Source organism: Lynx rufus, unplaced genomic scaffold (assembly GCF_022079265.1).
Source record: "Lynx rufus isolate CCGP_SWC_20201006 ecotype Redwood Valley unplaced genomic scaffold, mLynRuf1.p SCAF_2, whole genome shotgun sequence".
NCBI lineage: Eukaryota > Metazoa > Chordata > Mammalia > Carnivora > Felidae > Lynx > Lynx rufus.
The window spans coordinates 32,758,172-32,776,614 of NW_025814834.1; the positions used below are offsets into that span (position 1 = coordinate 32,758,172).

At 34.0% G+C, this 18,443-nt stretch overlaps 1 protein-coding gene across 1 annotated transcript in view; it reads right to left on the reverse strand.

Annotated features, from left to right (window-relative positions):
• NBEAL1 (neurobeachin like 1) overlaps window positions 1-18,443 on the reverse strand; it is a 176,839-nt gene that overhangs the window by 120,157 nt on the left and 38,239 nt on the right. The window contains exons 7-10 of the mRNA XM_047083649.1: window positions 17,416-17,498; window positions 12,163-12,248; window positions 8,525-8,831; window positions 6,719-6,825 (exon numbers count right to left, since the gene is read on the reverse strand). Coding sequence (XP_046939605.1) covers window positions 6,719-6,825; window positions 8,525-8,831; window positions 12,163-12,248; window positions 17,416-17,498 — 583 coding nt within the window. The remainder of the gene's footprint in view (window positions 1-6,718; window positions 6,826-8,524; window positions 8,832-12,162; window positions 12,249-17,415; window positions 17,499-18,443) is intronic.

Genomic DNA, 18,443 nt, shown 5'->3' on the forward strand with positions numbered 1-18,443 from the left:
TCCTCATTCATTTCTGTCAGTAATTTGTTGGCAAGGTCTTTCTCGTTCTTGTCTGCCACCTTATTGTTAGCATTTAAAAATAGCTGTTAAAAACAGAGATAAGAATAATGGAGAAAGAACATTAAATTGTTACCTATAAGCAGAAATGAAATTTAATGGATTTCCATGTCTCTTGAAAATAAATCCAAGAATCCATTCGTGAAGAATACTATTTTAAACTGACAATCAATTATTCACTTTTTGGATTACAAACTAACATTAGGTCATATACTATACAATAAATTGGTATTTATTTCTCTCTTGGAACTGAAAATTACTAAAATAATAATAGCAACAAGTAAATTAGTTAATATTCCTAAATTCTTAAAGAATTAGCAGAAAATGTCTCATAGATAAGAAGGAAATTTGTGAGACAGATTAAAGATACTGTAGTAAATAATGTACAGTGAGGATTCTGTAGTCAAGTATATTTGTAGAAGCTAACCTACCTTTTAAAGTTTCTTTTTGAAAATACTTCTCAGACTCTCAAATATGCTACTGTACTTTGAAAAAGGTATACATATTTTTCAAATTATCAAAAGTTGGGCATAATTTATATTAGCTTCTATAAAAGGGGGATTAAGGATTTTCTCTGATAAACATGAGGATTGCTAAGGGAATCAAGTATTTTTGTTTAAGTATGGAAAACTAGCATTCCAAAAGATCTCAGTCACATTTTGGATAAAAAGTTAATTCAAATGAAAGTGAAAAGAGAAAGAAAGAAAGACTTATAAAAGAATTTATGAGGAGCATCCAAGGAAGGAAGTTCTTCTTAGGAAGTTCTATCATTTCAGAAAATAGAAAAGTCCAGTAATATACTGAAATAAGGCAATATAAAATAAAACAGATAAAGATAAGGCATGATATGATATGCAGAGCATATATAAAGTTTAACCTAAAAATAGATTAGTGTACACAACACAGGCTTTGGAATCAGAAACCTGGATTTGAATCTTGGTTCTGCTACTTATTAGCTGTCTGGTTTTAAGGAAAACTACTTAACTTCTCTGAGCTTACTTTCTCAAAAGGGAAAAGAATATCTCATGAAATAGTTGTGCAGATTAAATAAAATAATCCATGCTAGGTTATTAATACAATGTCTGACACATAATAGGGTTTAGTAAATGAAAGCTGTTATTAATAACAAAAATTTTTAAACAATAGTATTCCATATTATCTGGTACAGGAACACAGGAATGCTAAAAACTGATGAAAGCAAAAATGAGTAAAGTCTTCCCAGAAAGCAATCCATATCAAGAATCCTAAAATTACTCTTTAAGTCTATAATTGTATTTCTAGACATTTACCTAAAAAATGGTCAGAAAAGATTTTAGAATCGAGATCCTCACTTCAGCTTTATTTACAACAGCAAAAAGTAAGAAACTGCCCAAATATCCTTAAATAGCAGAATACTTAAATAAATTATGGTTCATCCATAGACTGAAAGGGAAGTCCTGAAACTTTCTGGCCTCAGGACCACTTAACAGTCTTAAAAATTACTGAGAACCCCAAAGAAATTCTCTTTATGTGGGTTATATCTATCAATATTCACCATATAAGAAATTAAAATAAAGACATTTAAAAAAATATTTGCTTATTCATTCAAAAAAATAAACCTATTACAGGCTGACATAAGTAACACATTTATGGGGAAAAAACCCACTCTATTTTCCAAATATACTTAACTGAGATTGGCACTGCTTTTACATTTTATAATTTCTTTAAATGTCTGACTTGATAGAAGATGAATGAATTCTAATATTTACTTTTACATTCAGACTGTTATGATAATATTGTTTGATTCAAGTTTATGAAAAAACAATCTAGCCTCAAACTGAAATGTTAAGATCAGACTTTGCAGATTCCGTAAAATGATTCTGGGGACCCCATACTTTGAGAACCTTGGGTTGAAATATTTGTAGTTATTAAAAATACTGTTTTGGGGTGCCTGGGTGGCTCAATCAGTTAAGTGTCCAACTTCAGCTCAGATCATGATTTCCCAGTTCATGGGTTCGAGCCCTGCATTAGGCTCTGTGCTGACAGCTCAGAGCCTGGAGCTTGCTTCAGAATCTGTTTCTCCCTTTCCCTCTGCCCCTCCCCTGTTTCTGCTCTCTCTCTCTCTCTCTCTCTCTCTCTCTCAAAAATAAGTAAAAACATTAAAAAAAATACTGTTTTGAAACATATATGATGGTATATGGGAAGAGTCAGGATATAATACATTTAAAAGCAGGATACAAAAATATTCACTGGTATTCCAAATTTGTAAAGGAAAATATATCCACATTAAAAAAAATATATAAAAATATTATTATGTATATTTTGCCACAATTTTAAAATTTAAATATTTATATATACATACATGTTTTACAAAAAGATTGAGAAAATATATTTTTATGTATCTTTTCCTCCAAAATCTATAATTGATTATTGCTTAAGAATCTAAATAAAAATCTCTTCTAAAAAATGAAAAGAAATTTGTTCAAATAGTCAGTGTGTATGAATCCAGGCAGGTGCCAACTCCCAAAATCCAGCTTTGAATTATACCATTTTATATCCACCTCCAACAGTCTTTTCCACAAATCATCCCTCAGTTGCTCCTTTTATAAATTTTCATTTTTACTACTGCCTTGATGCTAAATTTTTGTTCTAGTTGATTTTCAGGGGCAGAAGTGGAGAAGGAAAGGAAGAATGTGAAGAGAACAAATTAAGGGATGCAAACAAGACCAAAATATCAACAGCTTTCCAGAATCTTATGACTTAGTCCTCAAATAGACCTTTACACATTTATAATATGCTGCAACATCTATATTTTTAAAAAACTGATTAAAACTTCAAGCAGAGTGCTAAAGTATTTGTAATGGTTTTGAACCCTCCTCTTTATTACTAGAAATTTGTTGTTATTTTCTTCTCAATTCAAATACTGAATTGGACAGCTTTTAAAAATAATTTTTACATTAATCCAAAGCACGTCCCCCTTCCAAAATGTAATATAGTGAAACAAAACAACTCTTAAATGTTTAAAGTTCATCATAGCTTTCAGAAAAGTTAAATGTATGATTCTACTGAAATATATTCTAAGTACTTTACAGTATGATGAAACTCATTTTGACAAACCGGAAGTCTTTACACAAATAGTTCAGGAAATAAATGCATAAACTGGCTGGTGAATCTCACAGAAAAAGAAAAGCACAGAAACTAGAGCAATCAGCCTAAAGTTCTCCATGTGATTCATAAAATGTTTGTGACACTTTAAGCTTTAGTTGACAATGTTTCCTCTAGGTCTGAATATTGAAACAATAATTGTCTTGACTCTGTATTACTATATAAAACAGAAAAAATTATTCATTCCTTACAGCAAAATACTTTAATAAAAAGTCAATCATAGACATCTATAGCATCCTGTAATATATTTAAGAACTTAAGTTTTCACAAGACACCAAATATTTTTATATATTTAAGAATCGTATTAACCCATCTCTATCAAATGTGTTTAATCAATAAAACCTGTACTTCCCCTATATTCAACACAAAGAAAACATTTTTCTACTGACCTTAAGTACCAGTACAACAAAACTACATACAACCAGTGAACTTAGGGTCAGAATACCTGTGTAAGAAATCTACCTCCATTGTGTACTAGTACTAACTTTGTGTTAATCATTTAATCTCTTATGACATATTTCTTCATTTGTGGAATAAAAGAATTGGGCAGTTTATTTCAAAGGTTCCCCCACGCTTTCGGACTTAATCACTGTAATGTTTGGTGATGAGCTTTTAGTGATTCTGACTAGAATTCCTGCCTAGAAGAAGACCACCTGCAGCCGAGAGGGATGGGGTCCCAAAGCCTGGCTTTCCCCTCTGAAATGGGTTTCTTTTCCAGCATTGCCTATCTCAAAACAAAGTGTGATAGGTGTATAAAATAATTAAATTTTAAAACATTATGACTATCAGCAAGTTTCAAGATCTAAATTACAAGAAATTCTGGTCTATACTACAGTAGAAAGAGCTTTTTATTATTAGCTCAACATCATTACAGCTATGCCAAAAAGCTGTGCACTTTTAAAAAAGATACTGTTGACCATGATAAGATAGAGATTTTTAATATATCTGACTGTCATATATTGAATTTTAGTAGGAACTAAATTTTATCCTAGTGATTTACTCTTTTATAATGTGTGACTGGTAGAGTCTCTACACATGGGACATTTTGTCTTTATCACTGAAACATTGCCTTTATAACTGATAAAGCCACACTACTTTTTTTTTTACAACAAACAAAAGGTTTTATAAACAGTTATTTTAAACTCTTTTCATCTTCCTAGGAATACATTCCCAAGAAATAATTTTTAAAAGGTAGGGGAGGCATCTTCACTCCCTAGTGACAGATTAGTACTTCCATTGACTTCATAAATATTCATCATTATTGACTTCATCAATACATTCTTTATTATTTTATGCTATTTCTTTACTATTTCACTATAAGCTAAAAAATATAGTGACATAAATGCTTTCAGAGATATCTCTCCTAACAGTGAGAGCTGATATTAATATCAAGGAGCTGATATTAAAATCCTTATACTGGAATATTCTCAAAAATCAGAATGAAACCCTAGTAATTTTTAGCAAAGAGTCCATGAAAGGAATACCTCAAACAGAAAGAATTATCTGAAGTAGTTTCTCTTGCTTTTTTTTAAATATAATTATATTTTGCAGGCATTTTTAAAGTTTATTTATTTTTGAGGGGGAGAGCAAGTAAGCATAAGCAAGGGAGGTTTAGAGAAAGAGAGAGAGAGAGCAGAATCCCAAGCTGGCTCCATACTCTGTTCAGAGCATAACGCAAGGATCAATCCCACAACCATAAGATCATGACCTGAGCCAAAATGAAGAGTCAGAGGCTTAACTGAGTCACCCAGGCACCCCGTAGTTTTATTTTCAAAGGCTTTTCAAGAAGCTCTCTAAAAAATATCTGATACAAACTTGAAATTTATGAAAATATGATATAGTAAGCGACATTAGTTATTACATACACACAAATCTGTCAAAAGTATAAATTAGTAAAAAATAAGAAAAATAATAAGAAAATTGGCAGGATATATCAAGAACATTAACACTATTTCTATTATTCTGCTTTTCTATATTTCCCAATTATTTACAAGTTGTTTTATGTAATGTTCTCTAATTTCATTTTTTTTTTTTTTTAATTTTTTTTTTTTCAACGTTTATTTATTTTTGGGACAGAGAGAGAGACAGAGCATGAACGGGGGAGGGGCAGAGAGAGAGGGAGACACAGAATGGGAAACAGGCTCCAGGCTCTGAGCCATCAGCCCAGAGCCCGACGCGGGGCTCGAACTCACGGACCGCGAGATCGTGACCTGGCTGAAGTCGGACGCTTAACCGACTGCGCCACCCAGGCGCCCCGATTTTTTTTTTTTTTTTTAATGTTTGACCTGAGCTGAAATCAAGAGTCAGAGGCTTACCTGACTGAGCCACCCAGGCACCCCACTTCCCTAATTTTAAAAAAGCACAAAATTTTATGCCCCTTGACCTAGTAATTCTACTAGGAATAGAATTCTGTTCTATGAAACTTGAAAGAGTTATGTAATGGCAAAAAAATTAGAAGTAAATTGAGTATCAGCCAATAGGGAATAGTTATGTAAATTATGATACATCCACTTAATATAATATTATGTAGATATTAAAATCATAACACAGGAAAATGCAAACAAAATCATCTTACATGAAACAAAAGCACAAAATTATATGCATCAAATGCTCACACCAAATTTTAACAATGCACAACAAAAGACTAAAAGTCAACGATAAAAACCAAACCCAATTAAAAAACACACAAATAACTTAAATATACATTTCTCCAAAGAATATTTATAAATAGCCAATAAGCACATGAGGAAATGCTCAGTATCACTAGTTATTAAAGACAAATCGAAATCACAATGAGATACCATTTCACAGCAATTAGAACAGCTACTATCAAAAAGAAGAAAATAACTGTGAAGGAAAATGTGAAGAAATCAGAACCCTTGTGCACTGTTGGCAAGACTGTAAAATGGCAGAGCCACTATGGAAAACAGTAAGGTGGTTTCTCAAAAACTTTTTAAAAATTTAATTACTATATGATCCAGCAATCTCACTTCTGGAATATATCCAAAAGAACTGAAAACAGAGTCTCAAAGAGATATGTGCATATTCATGTTCCATAGCAGCATTGTGGTATGTATATCCTATGGAATATTATTAAGCCTAAATAAAAAAGGAAGAATATTCTGCAATATGCTACAACATGGATGAATCTTGAGGCTATTACGCTAAGTGAAATAAACCAGTCACAAAAAGACAAATACTGTATGACACCACTTACATGAGGTACTTAGAGACAGGAAGGTGGTTGTCAGGGGCTAGGGGAGGGAGAATGTGGAATTATTTAATGGATATAGAGTCAGTTCTATAAGATGTAGACTTATGAAGAATGGATGGTGGTGACAGTTGTACAACAATGTGAATGCATTTAATACCACTGAACTACACGCATTAAAATGGTAAATTTTACGTGATTTTTATCACAATAAAAAAGAAAATTAGTAATATGTTCACATTTGAATCAAAGCATAAACAAAATGATAGCTTTTTAAAACCAAACACAATAATAACAGAAAAATACCTTGCAATTCTGTAGCAGTCGTATGAGATGTTCAAAGCAATTACTGTTAAGAAAAATGGCCTGAAGAACAGGCCTATCAGTGCAGTCTAACATGGCTGTGATGGTATCTGGGAAAATAAAAACAAAATAGTCCATTTATAAAGTGGGAAATTTGGAATCACAGAAACATTTACTTTGGCCATATATTTTTTTTATTTTTTTAATGTTTATTTATTTTTGAGACAGAGAAACACAGAACATGAGTAGAGAAGTGGCAGAGAGAGAGGGAAACACAGAATTTGAAGCAGGCTCCAGGCTCTGAGCTATCAGCACGGAGCCCGACATGGGGCTCAAACTCATTATCTGTGAGATCATGACCTGAGCCGAAGTCAGACAACCAACCAACTGAGCCACCCATGTGCCCCATACTTTGGCCGTATTTTTAATTTAGGCTTTTCAGTCGACAAAGGGATGTAAAATTAGTTAGGAAAAAATAGGGATGGAGAGTACAAAACAAAACTGTACTTATTACTTGTTAAGAAAAGTAGACATTTGTAATTTATTATTGACAATATTTGTTTTTATACCTAAGAGTGATATATATTTCCCAGAGATTTAAATAGCTGTTATTCGATTATAATGCTCAAGTATAGCTTGCTACTAACAAAGAAGCAACATCTAGTTATGTTTTGCAACACAGTCTCATCACACAGTAAAAAATTAGCATGTGGCCATTAAGAAAATGAGACTTAGGGAATTAATCCATTTGTAATGATAGTTTGTTCTTGTTTCCTACTGAAAAGATATCCTCATTCAGAAATCTAGGGATAATCTACATAAGTAATGTGATAGTTTTTAACAAATAAGTCCATTAATATAGACTCAAACTTCCTTATAAATTTATAATTTATTACAATTACAAAATGTAACATATCATATAAAATAACAGAAACTAGATAAAATGAATCTTATTTTCCTACAGAAACAGTTGTAAGAGATCAAGTTTCACCAAGATTCTGGTGTCCAATATTTTTAAATTAGACAGCACACATGCCCTCACACAAGCACGTTAAGTCTCTAGAGCTACACAATAAATCATTAATGTTGGATATGTCTGGGTGGTAGGATATAAAAAGCTTTTCTTTTTACTTATCCAAATTTCCCAGGATAGCTGTAATGAAAATATTTTACTTCTATAAAAAGAAACTCAATTAATAATACTTGTATCTATCAATGTAACAGGGGAATACAATAAGAAATCACATATATTGATGGAGTTTACAGAGAAAGGGACATATAAGCAAAGAATGACAAACCAAAAAACACAAAGAGACAGCAAGAGAAACAAGACAAACATACACAGAGGCTCTGAAGAAACAAAACAAAACAAAACAAAACAAAACAAAACAAAACAAAACAGAGGCCCTCTAGAGAAAGGACAGATGTTAAACTGACCTCTACAGAGATTTATAGAAGCACATATAAAATTGATCATATGTGACTCTTTGCCATAGGTCAGATAATGCAAATGGCACCTCCTGAAAATTTACTTTTCCTAGAATTTGAAAATAATAGCTTTCTTAATATTGATGCTTTTAGTGGATTACACTTTCAAAAAATTAATAAAGGCTCAATTTTGTCACTGTTAAAGCAAAGACGCTGTTAAGAAATCAATTCCATATTAATTATTTTGAAGTCAAAATCTAAAGTCACACAATAGCTGAATTAAACAATCGATACTTCCTATAAAATGGTCTTGAATTTCAAATAAGTCTAAAAAAAAGATTCAGAGAAAACGGAGTGTAATAAACTTTATGTAATACTTACTCAACATTTTTATCTGTAGAGCTATGAATCGGCTTTCCCACTGTCTCGACCTCCTTTGATTAGGTAAAGCTGAATGATCTGAATTTAGCAATTTAAAATAGTTCTCCAAAAGAGTGCTGGTTTCCACTTGACGCTGGTCAGAGCTGCTAGTGAGAAGGATATGTACCACTTCTGTAAGGCACTTCAGAGTAAGTTCTACCTTCCTACCCACTTCTTCAGGATCTCCATCCTCCCAGGAATCACAGTCTGCCAAAACTCTCATAAGAACTTCCATGGTAGCTGGAGAAATTGCTTGCAAAGCATTCCTCTGAAACATGAGAGATAATAAAAATAAAATCCAAACCTAACTGAAGTTCTGTATGTTTGCAAAAACAAAGAGAGTTTAATAAATGTGTGGACTTTTTCTTTTAATAAATCAACATATAAAAAAATTTAAACATATACTTTGATGGGCAATGCTAGTGTTTTATGCAGATTAAGTCTTCATTTCCTCACTAGATTACTAGATTTCTGATTTTATTCAGATAGCAATCTGCCCACATAGAAAACTTGTTTACCACCCTCCCTTGCAGCTAGTGGTAGCCATGTGACATGGTTCTGGTCAAGAACATATGCCAGAAAGCTATGAAGAAAACATAACTTTACAAATAAAAATAGAAGGACCCTTGGCTCTTGGCCTTTTCACCTTTTTCCTGCCTGGAATGCAGACATGATGCTTGGAGCCACCTTTAAATCATTAAGAAACAAACCCAAGAATTAAGGTAGCAGGCTAAAAAGAAAATAGAAATGCAGAAGGACTTAGTCCTTGATGATACCATGGAGTTGCTATATCAGCCCAGAACTGCTTACATCTGGATTTGTTATGCAAGAATAAAAACAAACACCTCAATTTGGTTAAGCTTCTCTAGGGTTTTCTGTTGGTTATACCAAACCCATCCCAAATGATATAGATAAATAAGACAACTGGCTTGACTTTGATTCTGCAAACATTTCTGAAATTCTAAGTTATTGGTAGCTATTCAGGGTGACCCATTAAACTTGGAAAAAAACCATGTATTTTGCCCAAATCTGTTAAACTGATAGATAATGAATCAAACACAGTTATGCAAAAATAATCTGAAAATAATAGCACTTAAGCCATTAGAACTGGTAATTACCAACAAAATAAGTAATATCAATAATAACAAGTGCTACTTTGAAAGAAACCGCCTATAGGGGCGCCTGAGTGGCTCAGTCAGTTAAGCATCTGACTTCGGCTCAGGTCATGATCCCATGGTTCATGAGTTCAAGCCCCGTGTCAGGCTCTGGGCTGACAGCTCAGAGCCTGGAGCTTGCTTCAGATTCTGTATCTCCCTCTGTCTGCTCCTCCCCTGCTTGCACTCTGTGTCTCACATTGTCTCAAAAATAAATAAACATTAAACAAAAAAAATTAAAAGAAACTGCCTATAGAATACCCAACATCCATTTCCTCCACTTCCTTATCAAAAGAACCCCTGATATTTCACTGGACATGTGGCTACCGGGAATAAAAATTACATTTCCTAACTTCCCCTGCTGCCAAGGAGGCTGAGGAAGCAAGTTTTACCCAATTTTTTATCTAGACATATTTTCCTTTGTTGTAGTTATCTCATGGAGTTTGGAAAACGAGATTTAAAAAAAAGATGAGTATCAGCTTTTCAGTATTCCTTTAAAGATAGTTGCCATTTGTCTCCTTCACCACCACCCCCATTTTTGTGCCCAAAATACAGACACAACGCAGATAGCCAAAACTCTAAAAGCTAATCTTGTAGCAAAAGAAATAGTAACAAACTGACATTCAAAGGAACCTGAGTCCCTGAAGATCCTAGAGCCACCAAATTAGTTCTTACAAGCAAATGCGTTACATATATTATGCACCATTTGGTCCTTATGACTACCTTATAGTGTTCTTATTTCCATATTATAAATAAAGAAACTAAAACACATGTAAATAGTTTTCATCCAAAGTCACAGAACTAATGAGAGATGGACATGGAATTCAAACCTATGTCAGTCTGACTCCAAAGCCCATCCTCTTAACACAAAATAGAACAAATATGCCAATGGGAAGCCCAGGCACGATTCTTTGAGAAGGAAGACCAGTCATGGGACTTCAGTTTTTCTGCTGTTTATGACAAGGCCATTCTTATATCTTTAGATATTTCATTCGTCTAAATATCCTGGTACCTATCCCTATATTCAATAAATAACCTTCTGACCTCAAAACAGCTGTAACTATAGCTATAACCTGATTAAAAGGATTTTGAATATTTTCAGTACATAAAATAATAAATTGGCCTTCTGTATCTACTTGATTTCTATGTTCATTTTAATCACTAGAGGTCTCTCAGGGCTTGATTACCCCTGGGCACTAACAAGAACAAGTCTCTGTGTGTTCAAAATGGTAATGGGATCCGATCAGCTTCTCCAATAGTCAAAAACAATGTCATTTCCAATTTTATTCATGTATACTCATTAATTCTTATTCTTAGTAGTGGAGAAATGATGGAAATAGGGAGATACTGATACAAAAGAAGGATATGAGCTAACAAAGGAAGGTGACAAAGCACACAAACTGAAAAATAAGATTCTAGCCACCATCACTCTCACAAAAAAACAGATTCCTCTACTAGAGTGAAGAGGGAAAGGCAAGGTAGCCCACTAGGAAAAAAGTAGTATTATTAACAACAGCTGTAACTCTGTTATCAATAGAAATCATATAAATTTTCATATATTACAGTTACAGTAATATCTCAAAATACCAGGTTTGTCTCTTTCTTGAAATTGCATTTGTTACTAGACTTGATGCTGTATCTCTTTTAGTGTGTTCTAAGCACATATTACTATGTTAGAAATTTATCTTAGTATTTTAGTAACTGATTTCAGCGTAACTAGTTTCCTTTGTGATCCTATGTGTTTTATTTTATGCATTTGAAACATTCTGACAAGGGACTTTATAGAGGGCATATGTGTTACAAAAAGTGTTAGAAACTTCTGATCTAAACTGTGTGCCTAAAGAAAACACGTAGGATGTTCTTTCTGAACTATAATCCTGTTTTCAACTAGTAGTTACACTCAAAGTCTACCACAGACACCTGCAAACATAAAGAAACAAGTATTACTAGAATTTCCTTCTTGTGAGTAATAAAAAAACTAGCTGAGTTTGTTGAAAAAGTGCATATAAACCTTGTATATATGCATTTAGTAATTAAGTTGACAGAATAGTGATTAATTCATGTATATTTAATTTTGAGTTGATTTCACCATGTAGACTAACAGGGCTGACTCTATGCTCTAAAGAAAGAACTAGTAGCTGAAAGTCAATACAACTAAGAACTTAAAATAAAAAAATGTTAAATATGGTTATTTATGCAGTAATTTTATTGTTAGTTTATTGTAAGTTATTATATATCGTTATATTTTAAGTAAAATTATTACTTAGGTTTTTGAAGAAGTTTTAACAAATAAAAGAGTAGTTTTAAACAAGACATAAACTCAGAAAAATATTTGTGTGGTTCATGAAATTATAAAAAGAAAAAGAATACATTAAAATAATCCATGGAAAACTTTTTGCACTGTTAACTACTATTTTAAATATTAACTTTTAACACTTTCCTCACCTGCCCACCGGCTACAATGGCTCCAAAGAGATGCAATAAGCAACACTTAAGACTTTCCTTGAGATGTTCGCTTTCCTGAAAACACTCTGTGAATATAATACACAAATAAACAAATAAGATTTCTCTTTCACAGTATGATTTATCTGTAAGGAATGTCTGACACTGAAATATTAAAAACTATGAAAAGGCTAAAATTTGTTAAAAGGCAAGGTTGATATGCATTTTTTCATAGTAAAGGAAAAGAAACCACCTATCAGCTAGTATTTTAGATAACTTATTTATCTCATTTAATTCTCTAATACTCCATATGAAGGTATTTTGCCCCCATTTATAAATAAGCAAATGGAATGTCTTGCCTAAAGTTATAGAGCTAAGTGACAAAGTTAGAAGCTAACTGAAATCTGACAGAAAATTAGATTTTTTTTTACTACTACTACTGCATCTTATTAGTATAATTGACTATAATTATTCAATAATAAAATTGGAAGAGTTGGACAAAAGGATTTTCTGGGTTTACTCCAGGGCAAACATTCTAAAGTTCTGGTACCAACAGCAATCTTCCTTTTAATTTATAAAGTAGTGTATTGTTTTTAAAAGGTTATACATGCACATGACGAAGAATAATTAAAATAGTATAAAAGAACTGACAAGCAAATATAAGTCTCCCTCAAACCTATGCCTCAATTTACCCTGCTCTCCACACCTTAAAAAAAAAAGGCTATAGATATCCTACTGCATCATGTTTTTTTTTGTTTTAACATAATATACACTGGGTATTATTACATCTTAACATACACATCTTCCTTATTCATTTTTATGACCATTACAATGGCGTACCTTAATTTACTTAAGCAGTTCTCTACTGATAAACTTTTATGATTTTCTTCTTTAATATTCAAATAACCCAGTAATGAATATCTTTTTGCATGTATCATTACATACACAGACAAGACTGTAACAACAGAATTATTTCCAATTTTATACATAACAAACATTACCAATAAGAAACAGCTTTGAGGTAAATGTATTAATAGCAATTTACATTTAAAAAGTTAAATGATTCCTGCTATGTTGGAATAACTGTCATTATATGTGGCTTCCTACTACAAATAACTAGAAAATTAGACAAAATAAGTAGAAATTTATACATCCTAGAAATTTTCCTTCTCTCAATAGACGCAAAGTGAGCCCAAGGATTATCTCAGCTTCCTGTTGTAGACATGTTCTGACAACTACCAACAAAAGGGGAACCCTAAAAGAATATAGCTATTTGCTGACTTAGGAAATAAAGTTTGGGGAGGCCTAGGCAACTAGAATTTGTGAAGTAGTACTGGAGTGGAAGAAGCTATACAGGGAAAGTACTCCAGAAATACAGGGCTCACTGTGAGTCAAAGTGAAATTCCACAAGACCAGCAAAAACCTACCAAGAGGTTTCAAGTTGAATGACTATCAGATTTGACACTGAGCTGCAAGATGACAGACTTCTACTCAGCCACAGGAGACACACAGAAAACACATATAAAGGATATAAAAAGATATATACCATGTAAACTTTAATCATAAGAATGATGGAGTGGTTTTATTAGCATCTGACAAAGCAGGCAAGAAATATTATGAAGGAAAGTCAAGGAATACTACCATTGGTAGAAAGGGACAGACATGTCTTTATCAAAGACAGGCAATGAAAATAAAACTCACTTTTTAAAAAGTCTAGTTTATTTTAAAGACCTTTATATTTATAAGTACTTGTGATAACTTCTTTGGGATAAATTATCAAAATATATGCACAATCTACATGCTATAAACTATAAAATATTGAAGAAACAAGTAACAAAAAAATAATGAGATCTATCAGATTCATGAATTGGAAGTCTCAGTATTCTTAAGATGTTAATTCTCCTAAAATGCTTCCATAGATTGAATACAATTCCAAACAATATCCCAGCAAGGCTTTTTGTAAAAATATTAAAAATCAGCCATTTTTAAAAATTAAATTGGCTTCTAAAATGTATATAAAAATGTAAGGGATTCAGAATACCCAAGAAAATTCTGAAAAATAACAAGGCTGAGGAATTACTTCAAGACTTGGCATAAAGTTACAATAATCAATACAGTGTGATAATATAGTAAGGGCAGGTATGTGAACAAAAAAAAGAGAATCCAGAAATCAGCTACTGGTGGTCAAACAGAGTGGGCACTGCAATCATCTTCACCAAGCACTCAAACAAAGGACTATTTCTGCCTTGTTTTAATTCTTAGGAAAAAAAGAATACAGAACCAAAACAAATATGGCAAAATATTAAGATCTGACAAATGAGTGGGAAGCACAAGGTGTTCCTTTTATATATTTTGCAGCATTTTCTATATTCTTGAACTATGGCACAATCATTTTTTAAGAAAGAAAACTAAAGTCCACATAGGACACACATAGAGTAGCCAATTCTCTTAAGTTTCTTTTAACTCATGGTACAAAAGTATTCAATAAGTGCCACATCAGTACAGAAAAAACACATAACCTGTAGCTCATCCTTCCAGAACAGCCAAATGAAAAGTCAGTTCAGAATTTTATTTTTACTTTTTAATACATTTAAAAAGTAACAAATAATAAATAAATGTAACCATATATAGCTAGAAAGAGAAAGTTAACACATTGGGAATTCAACTACTATGTTTTTTCTTCTTTCTAGAGACGTAACATCATGTTTTCTGGTCAGTAATGTTCAACCACTGTACTGAATAAAAGCAAATGACCAGTAAAGCTGTTCTCTATATCCTACTGATGCTGAACTGCTTACACCCATGGAAACCATCTTAGTAGATTTTGATAGGAAGAAGGAACTCCTTACCTCAACAGAAAACCTAATGAACTGATTTATACAGAAAGGGTTTTAGCAAACCTTCACTTGCTATAAGAAAAAGATACCTTTTAGCCTACTTTCAGCATAAGTACACATTCATTGGTGTTCACTAAAATAGAAACACCAGGGTACCTGGGTGGCTCAGTCGGTTGGGCCATGATCTCATGGTTCATGGGTTCAAGCCCCACATCGGGCACTGTGCTGACAGCTCAGAGCCTGGAGCCTGCTTTGGATTCTGTGTCTCCCTCTCTCTCTGCCCTTTCCCCACTCACACTCTGTGCCCCTCTCCCTCAAAAATAAATAAACATTAAAAATAATAATAATAAAAAAAATAAAATAAAATAGAAACACCAAGACAGAAAGGATTTTGGCTTTCATAGTACTAACAACTAAAAAGCACACAGCGTATTATAGTTTGAAATTTAAGTGGGTAATCATGGCAGTTCCAACATTACATCCACTAGGTTAGCCTGAATGTTCATCTTCTTAAAAACATTTTTTCAAAAATGCTTAAAAGAGAATTCAAGAAACAGAGAGACTATATCAGGACTAGCAGAAGATTGTGAAGCAAATATTAAGATGAGAAATTGATTTTCACATGTAGCTTTTGGGTAAAGGACACCTCTCTTAGTTGATTCCTATAGTCAAGACTAATTGTGATAGTAGGAGCTTCAGAAATTTCAAGATGGGCAGCTGGCTTTGAGTAACACCCTGGATAAATACTCCTAGTCAAAAACCCCATTAAGGCTACAGGATTGAAACGTTGATGAATATAAAAAGCTTAGTGTACAAAATGCCTAGTGGGAAATGCAAAAACTGTTGGCCAAAGAGAGTTGGTGACGGTCGGTTTTTCAAATGCTGACACACCTACATGTATGCTGGGGAAGGGGTCCCCCAGGTAGAATGCTGGCCTTGGGATTGCTCTACAGGAGCCTGACTCAAAAGCCTCTGAAAGAGGTGTCTACCCCAGAAAAAGTAACAGGATCACCGAATACAAGAGAGTGTTTCAGGAATAAAAGGTCCCAGGAGGGTCAGGTAATTTTCTTTCTGACCCACCAATACTTAACATTAATGAACAGCTGCAGAACAGAGTCAGTCTTTTCAAGATGTTTTCATCTTGGAAACATCATACTAGCATTAGCCTCCTATAGTCTAGTGAGCTGGCAATCTAGAAAGATTTCATTGCCCAGAGGTGGGCCCTTGGGCCTCAGATTGCTCTGGGAAGCTGGCAAAGAAGATGATTTGCACAACAAACTCACCACTAAACCACTGCTTAAACCCAGTACCCAGCCTTCTCCTTCTGTTCCATAGCCCAGAAACATTTCTTTAGAAACCAGAAAATCCATAAACATGAACAGCATGTTGAATATGTCACCAGCCACTTCATCTTTATGGTACTGTAAAGTTGCTGTGCAAGTAAGTTCCCATGTTAAATCCATGAATCTGACTTTTCTACCAAAGAACTGTATTCACTACAAATAGGTGGGTAGGATGGGGCGCCTGGGTGGCTCAGTCGGTCAGGCATCGACTTAACTTTAGGTTATGATCTCATAGCTGGGGAGTTTGAGCCCAGCATCGGGCTCTGTGCTGACAGCTCAGAGCCTGGAGTCTGCTTTGGATTCTGTGTCTCCCATCTCTCTGCCACTCCCCCGCCCATACTCATGTGCACTTGCTCTCTCTCTCAAAAATAAAAAAACACTAAAAAAAAAAAAAAAAAACCAAATAGGTGTGCAGGTGAATTTATTCTCTCCCATGTCTTCAAATTCCTGGGAGTGCTTGTTCATAAAATTTTTCTTTAATAGCTGAACTCTTAATCCATGATAATAAAATCCAACCACAGCATCCAATTCTGTATCAGAGGTGGAAGAGAAGGAAAATGCAAAGCTCTTTTTGCCCTTACTCCATCCACCTGTGGGGTGAGCAAACCTGTTGGTCCCCTCCCCGAAACGCAGCCTGGGCCCAGCCTGCACTCAAGCTCTGAAAAGCCGCAATCGCAAAAGGAAGGCCTCATCCCCAAGGCCAACACCAGCAAACAGCCCAGCCAGGTATTTATCACCTGGGCAGGAGGCCCTGGTTTCAGGCTCCTGGGCAGTGGTCATGCACTGGCTGGGCGTCCACGCCCCTCTATTTCTGTAAAAATTCTGAAGTTCTATACTACAGTCATTAAAATATTAAGCTCTTCTCTAAATAAAAACACTTTCAGAACAGTAAATTAAGTAAGACGAAGAACACTAATCACAGCAAAATATGAATCAAGTACTCCAGTGATAGGTCCTTACAATCTTTATCTTACAAATACACAAAGCTGAATCAAGCACAATCAGAAAAAGAATTTAAGCATAAATAATGATCAGAGTAACATCAAAATCAAAGAGAAATTAGGACTAATACTTACGATAAAAGAAAGGGACAAACTCCACTGTGAGAGAAGCTGGTTTGTATTTCTGTCTGCTCTTTTCCACAGTACTAAGGATTCGTCTATTATTAAAAAGAAGTTAATAACAAATTATAACATGAGCAAGTAGAGATGGCATAATTACAGAAACAATATAAATTTAGTATATTACTTTTTATTTAGTTACTGAAAAATACATCTCTAGGACTGGCATAATCTTGAAAAGGAAGTCTAGCCAATAATTTAAATGCTCACCAATGAAAGGATTTTTTCTTTTGAATTAAGAAAAAAATTTTTAAATGATTCATGGTGAAACACAGCAGCCAGGTTAAGTCTCTAAACAACTGGAAATAGAAAAAGGAACTAGGCATTTAAGTTTTCCAATCTGTAGGGGCGTCTGGGTGGCTTAGTTGGTTAAGCATCTGACTTCAGCTCAGGTCATGATCTCAGTTCATGGGTTTGAGTCCCATGTCAGGCTCTGTGCTGATAGCTGGAGCTTGGGGCCTGCTTCAGATTCTGTGTCTTCCTCTCTCTCTCTGCTCCTCTCCCCGCTCACGCTCTGTGACTCTCTCTCTCAAAAATAAACAGTAAAAAAATTTTTTTTTAAATAAAATTTCCAATCTGTAGGGGCCCCTGGATAGTTCAGTCATTTGAGCGTCTGACTCTTGGTTTGGGCTCAGGTCATGATCTCATGGTTCATGAGTTCGAGCACCATGTCTGGCTCTGTGTTGGCAGTGTGGAGCCTGCTTAGGATCCTCTCTCTTCTTCTCTCTCTACCCCTCCCCTTCTCTCTCTCCCTCTCAAAATAAATAAACTGAAATAAAGTAAAATCTCCAATCTATAAAAGAACTTGTTCAGCAGTACTGTTAATCTGACATCTAAGGCTGTGGAGCTTATTACCACAGTACATTACCACAGTACAAGCTAAATTCATCAGAAATCAGGCCACGCTTTGCCACTTCCTGAAATTTCATCTGGACACAAAGAATCCATGCCATGGTCTTCTTCCATTTTAAGTATGTAGATCT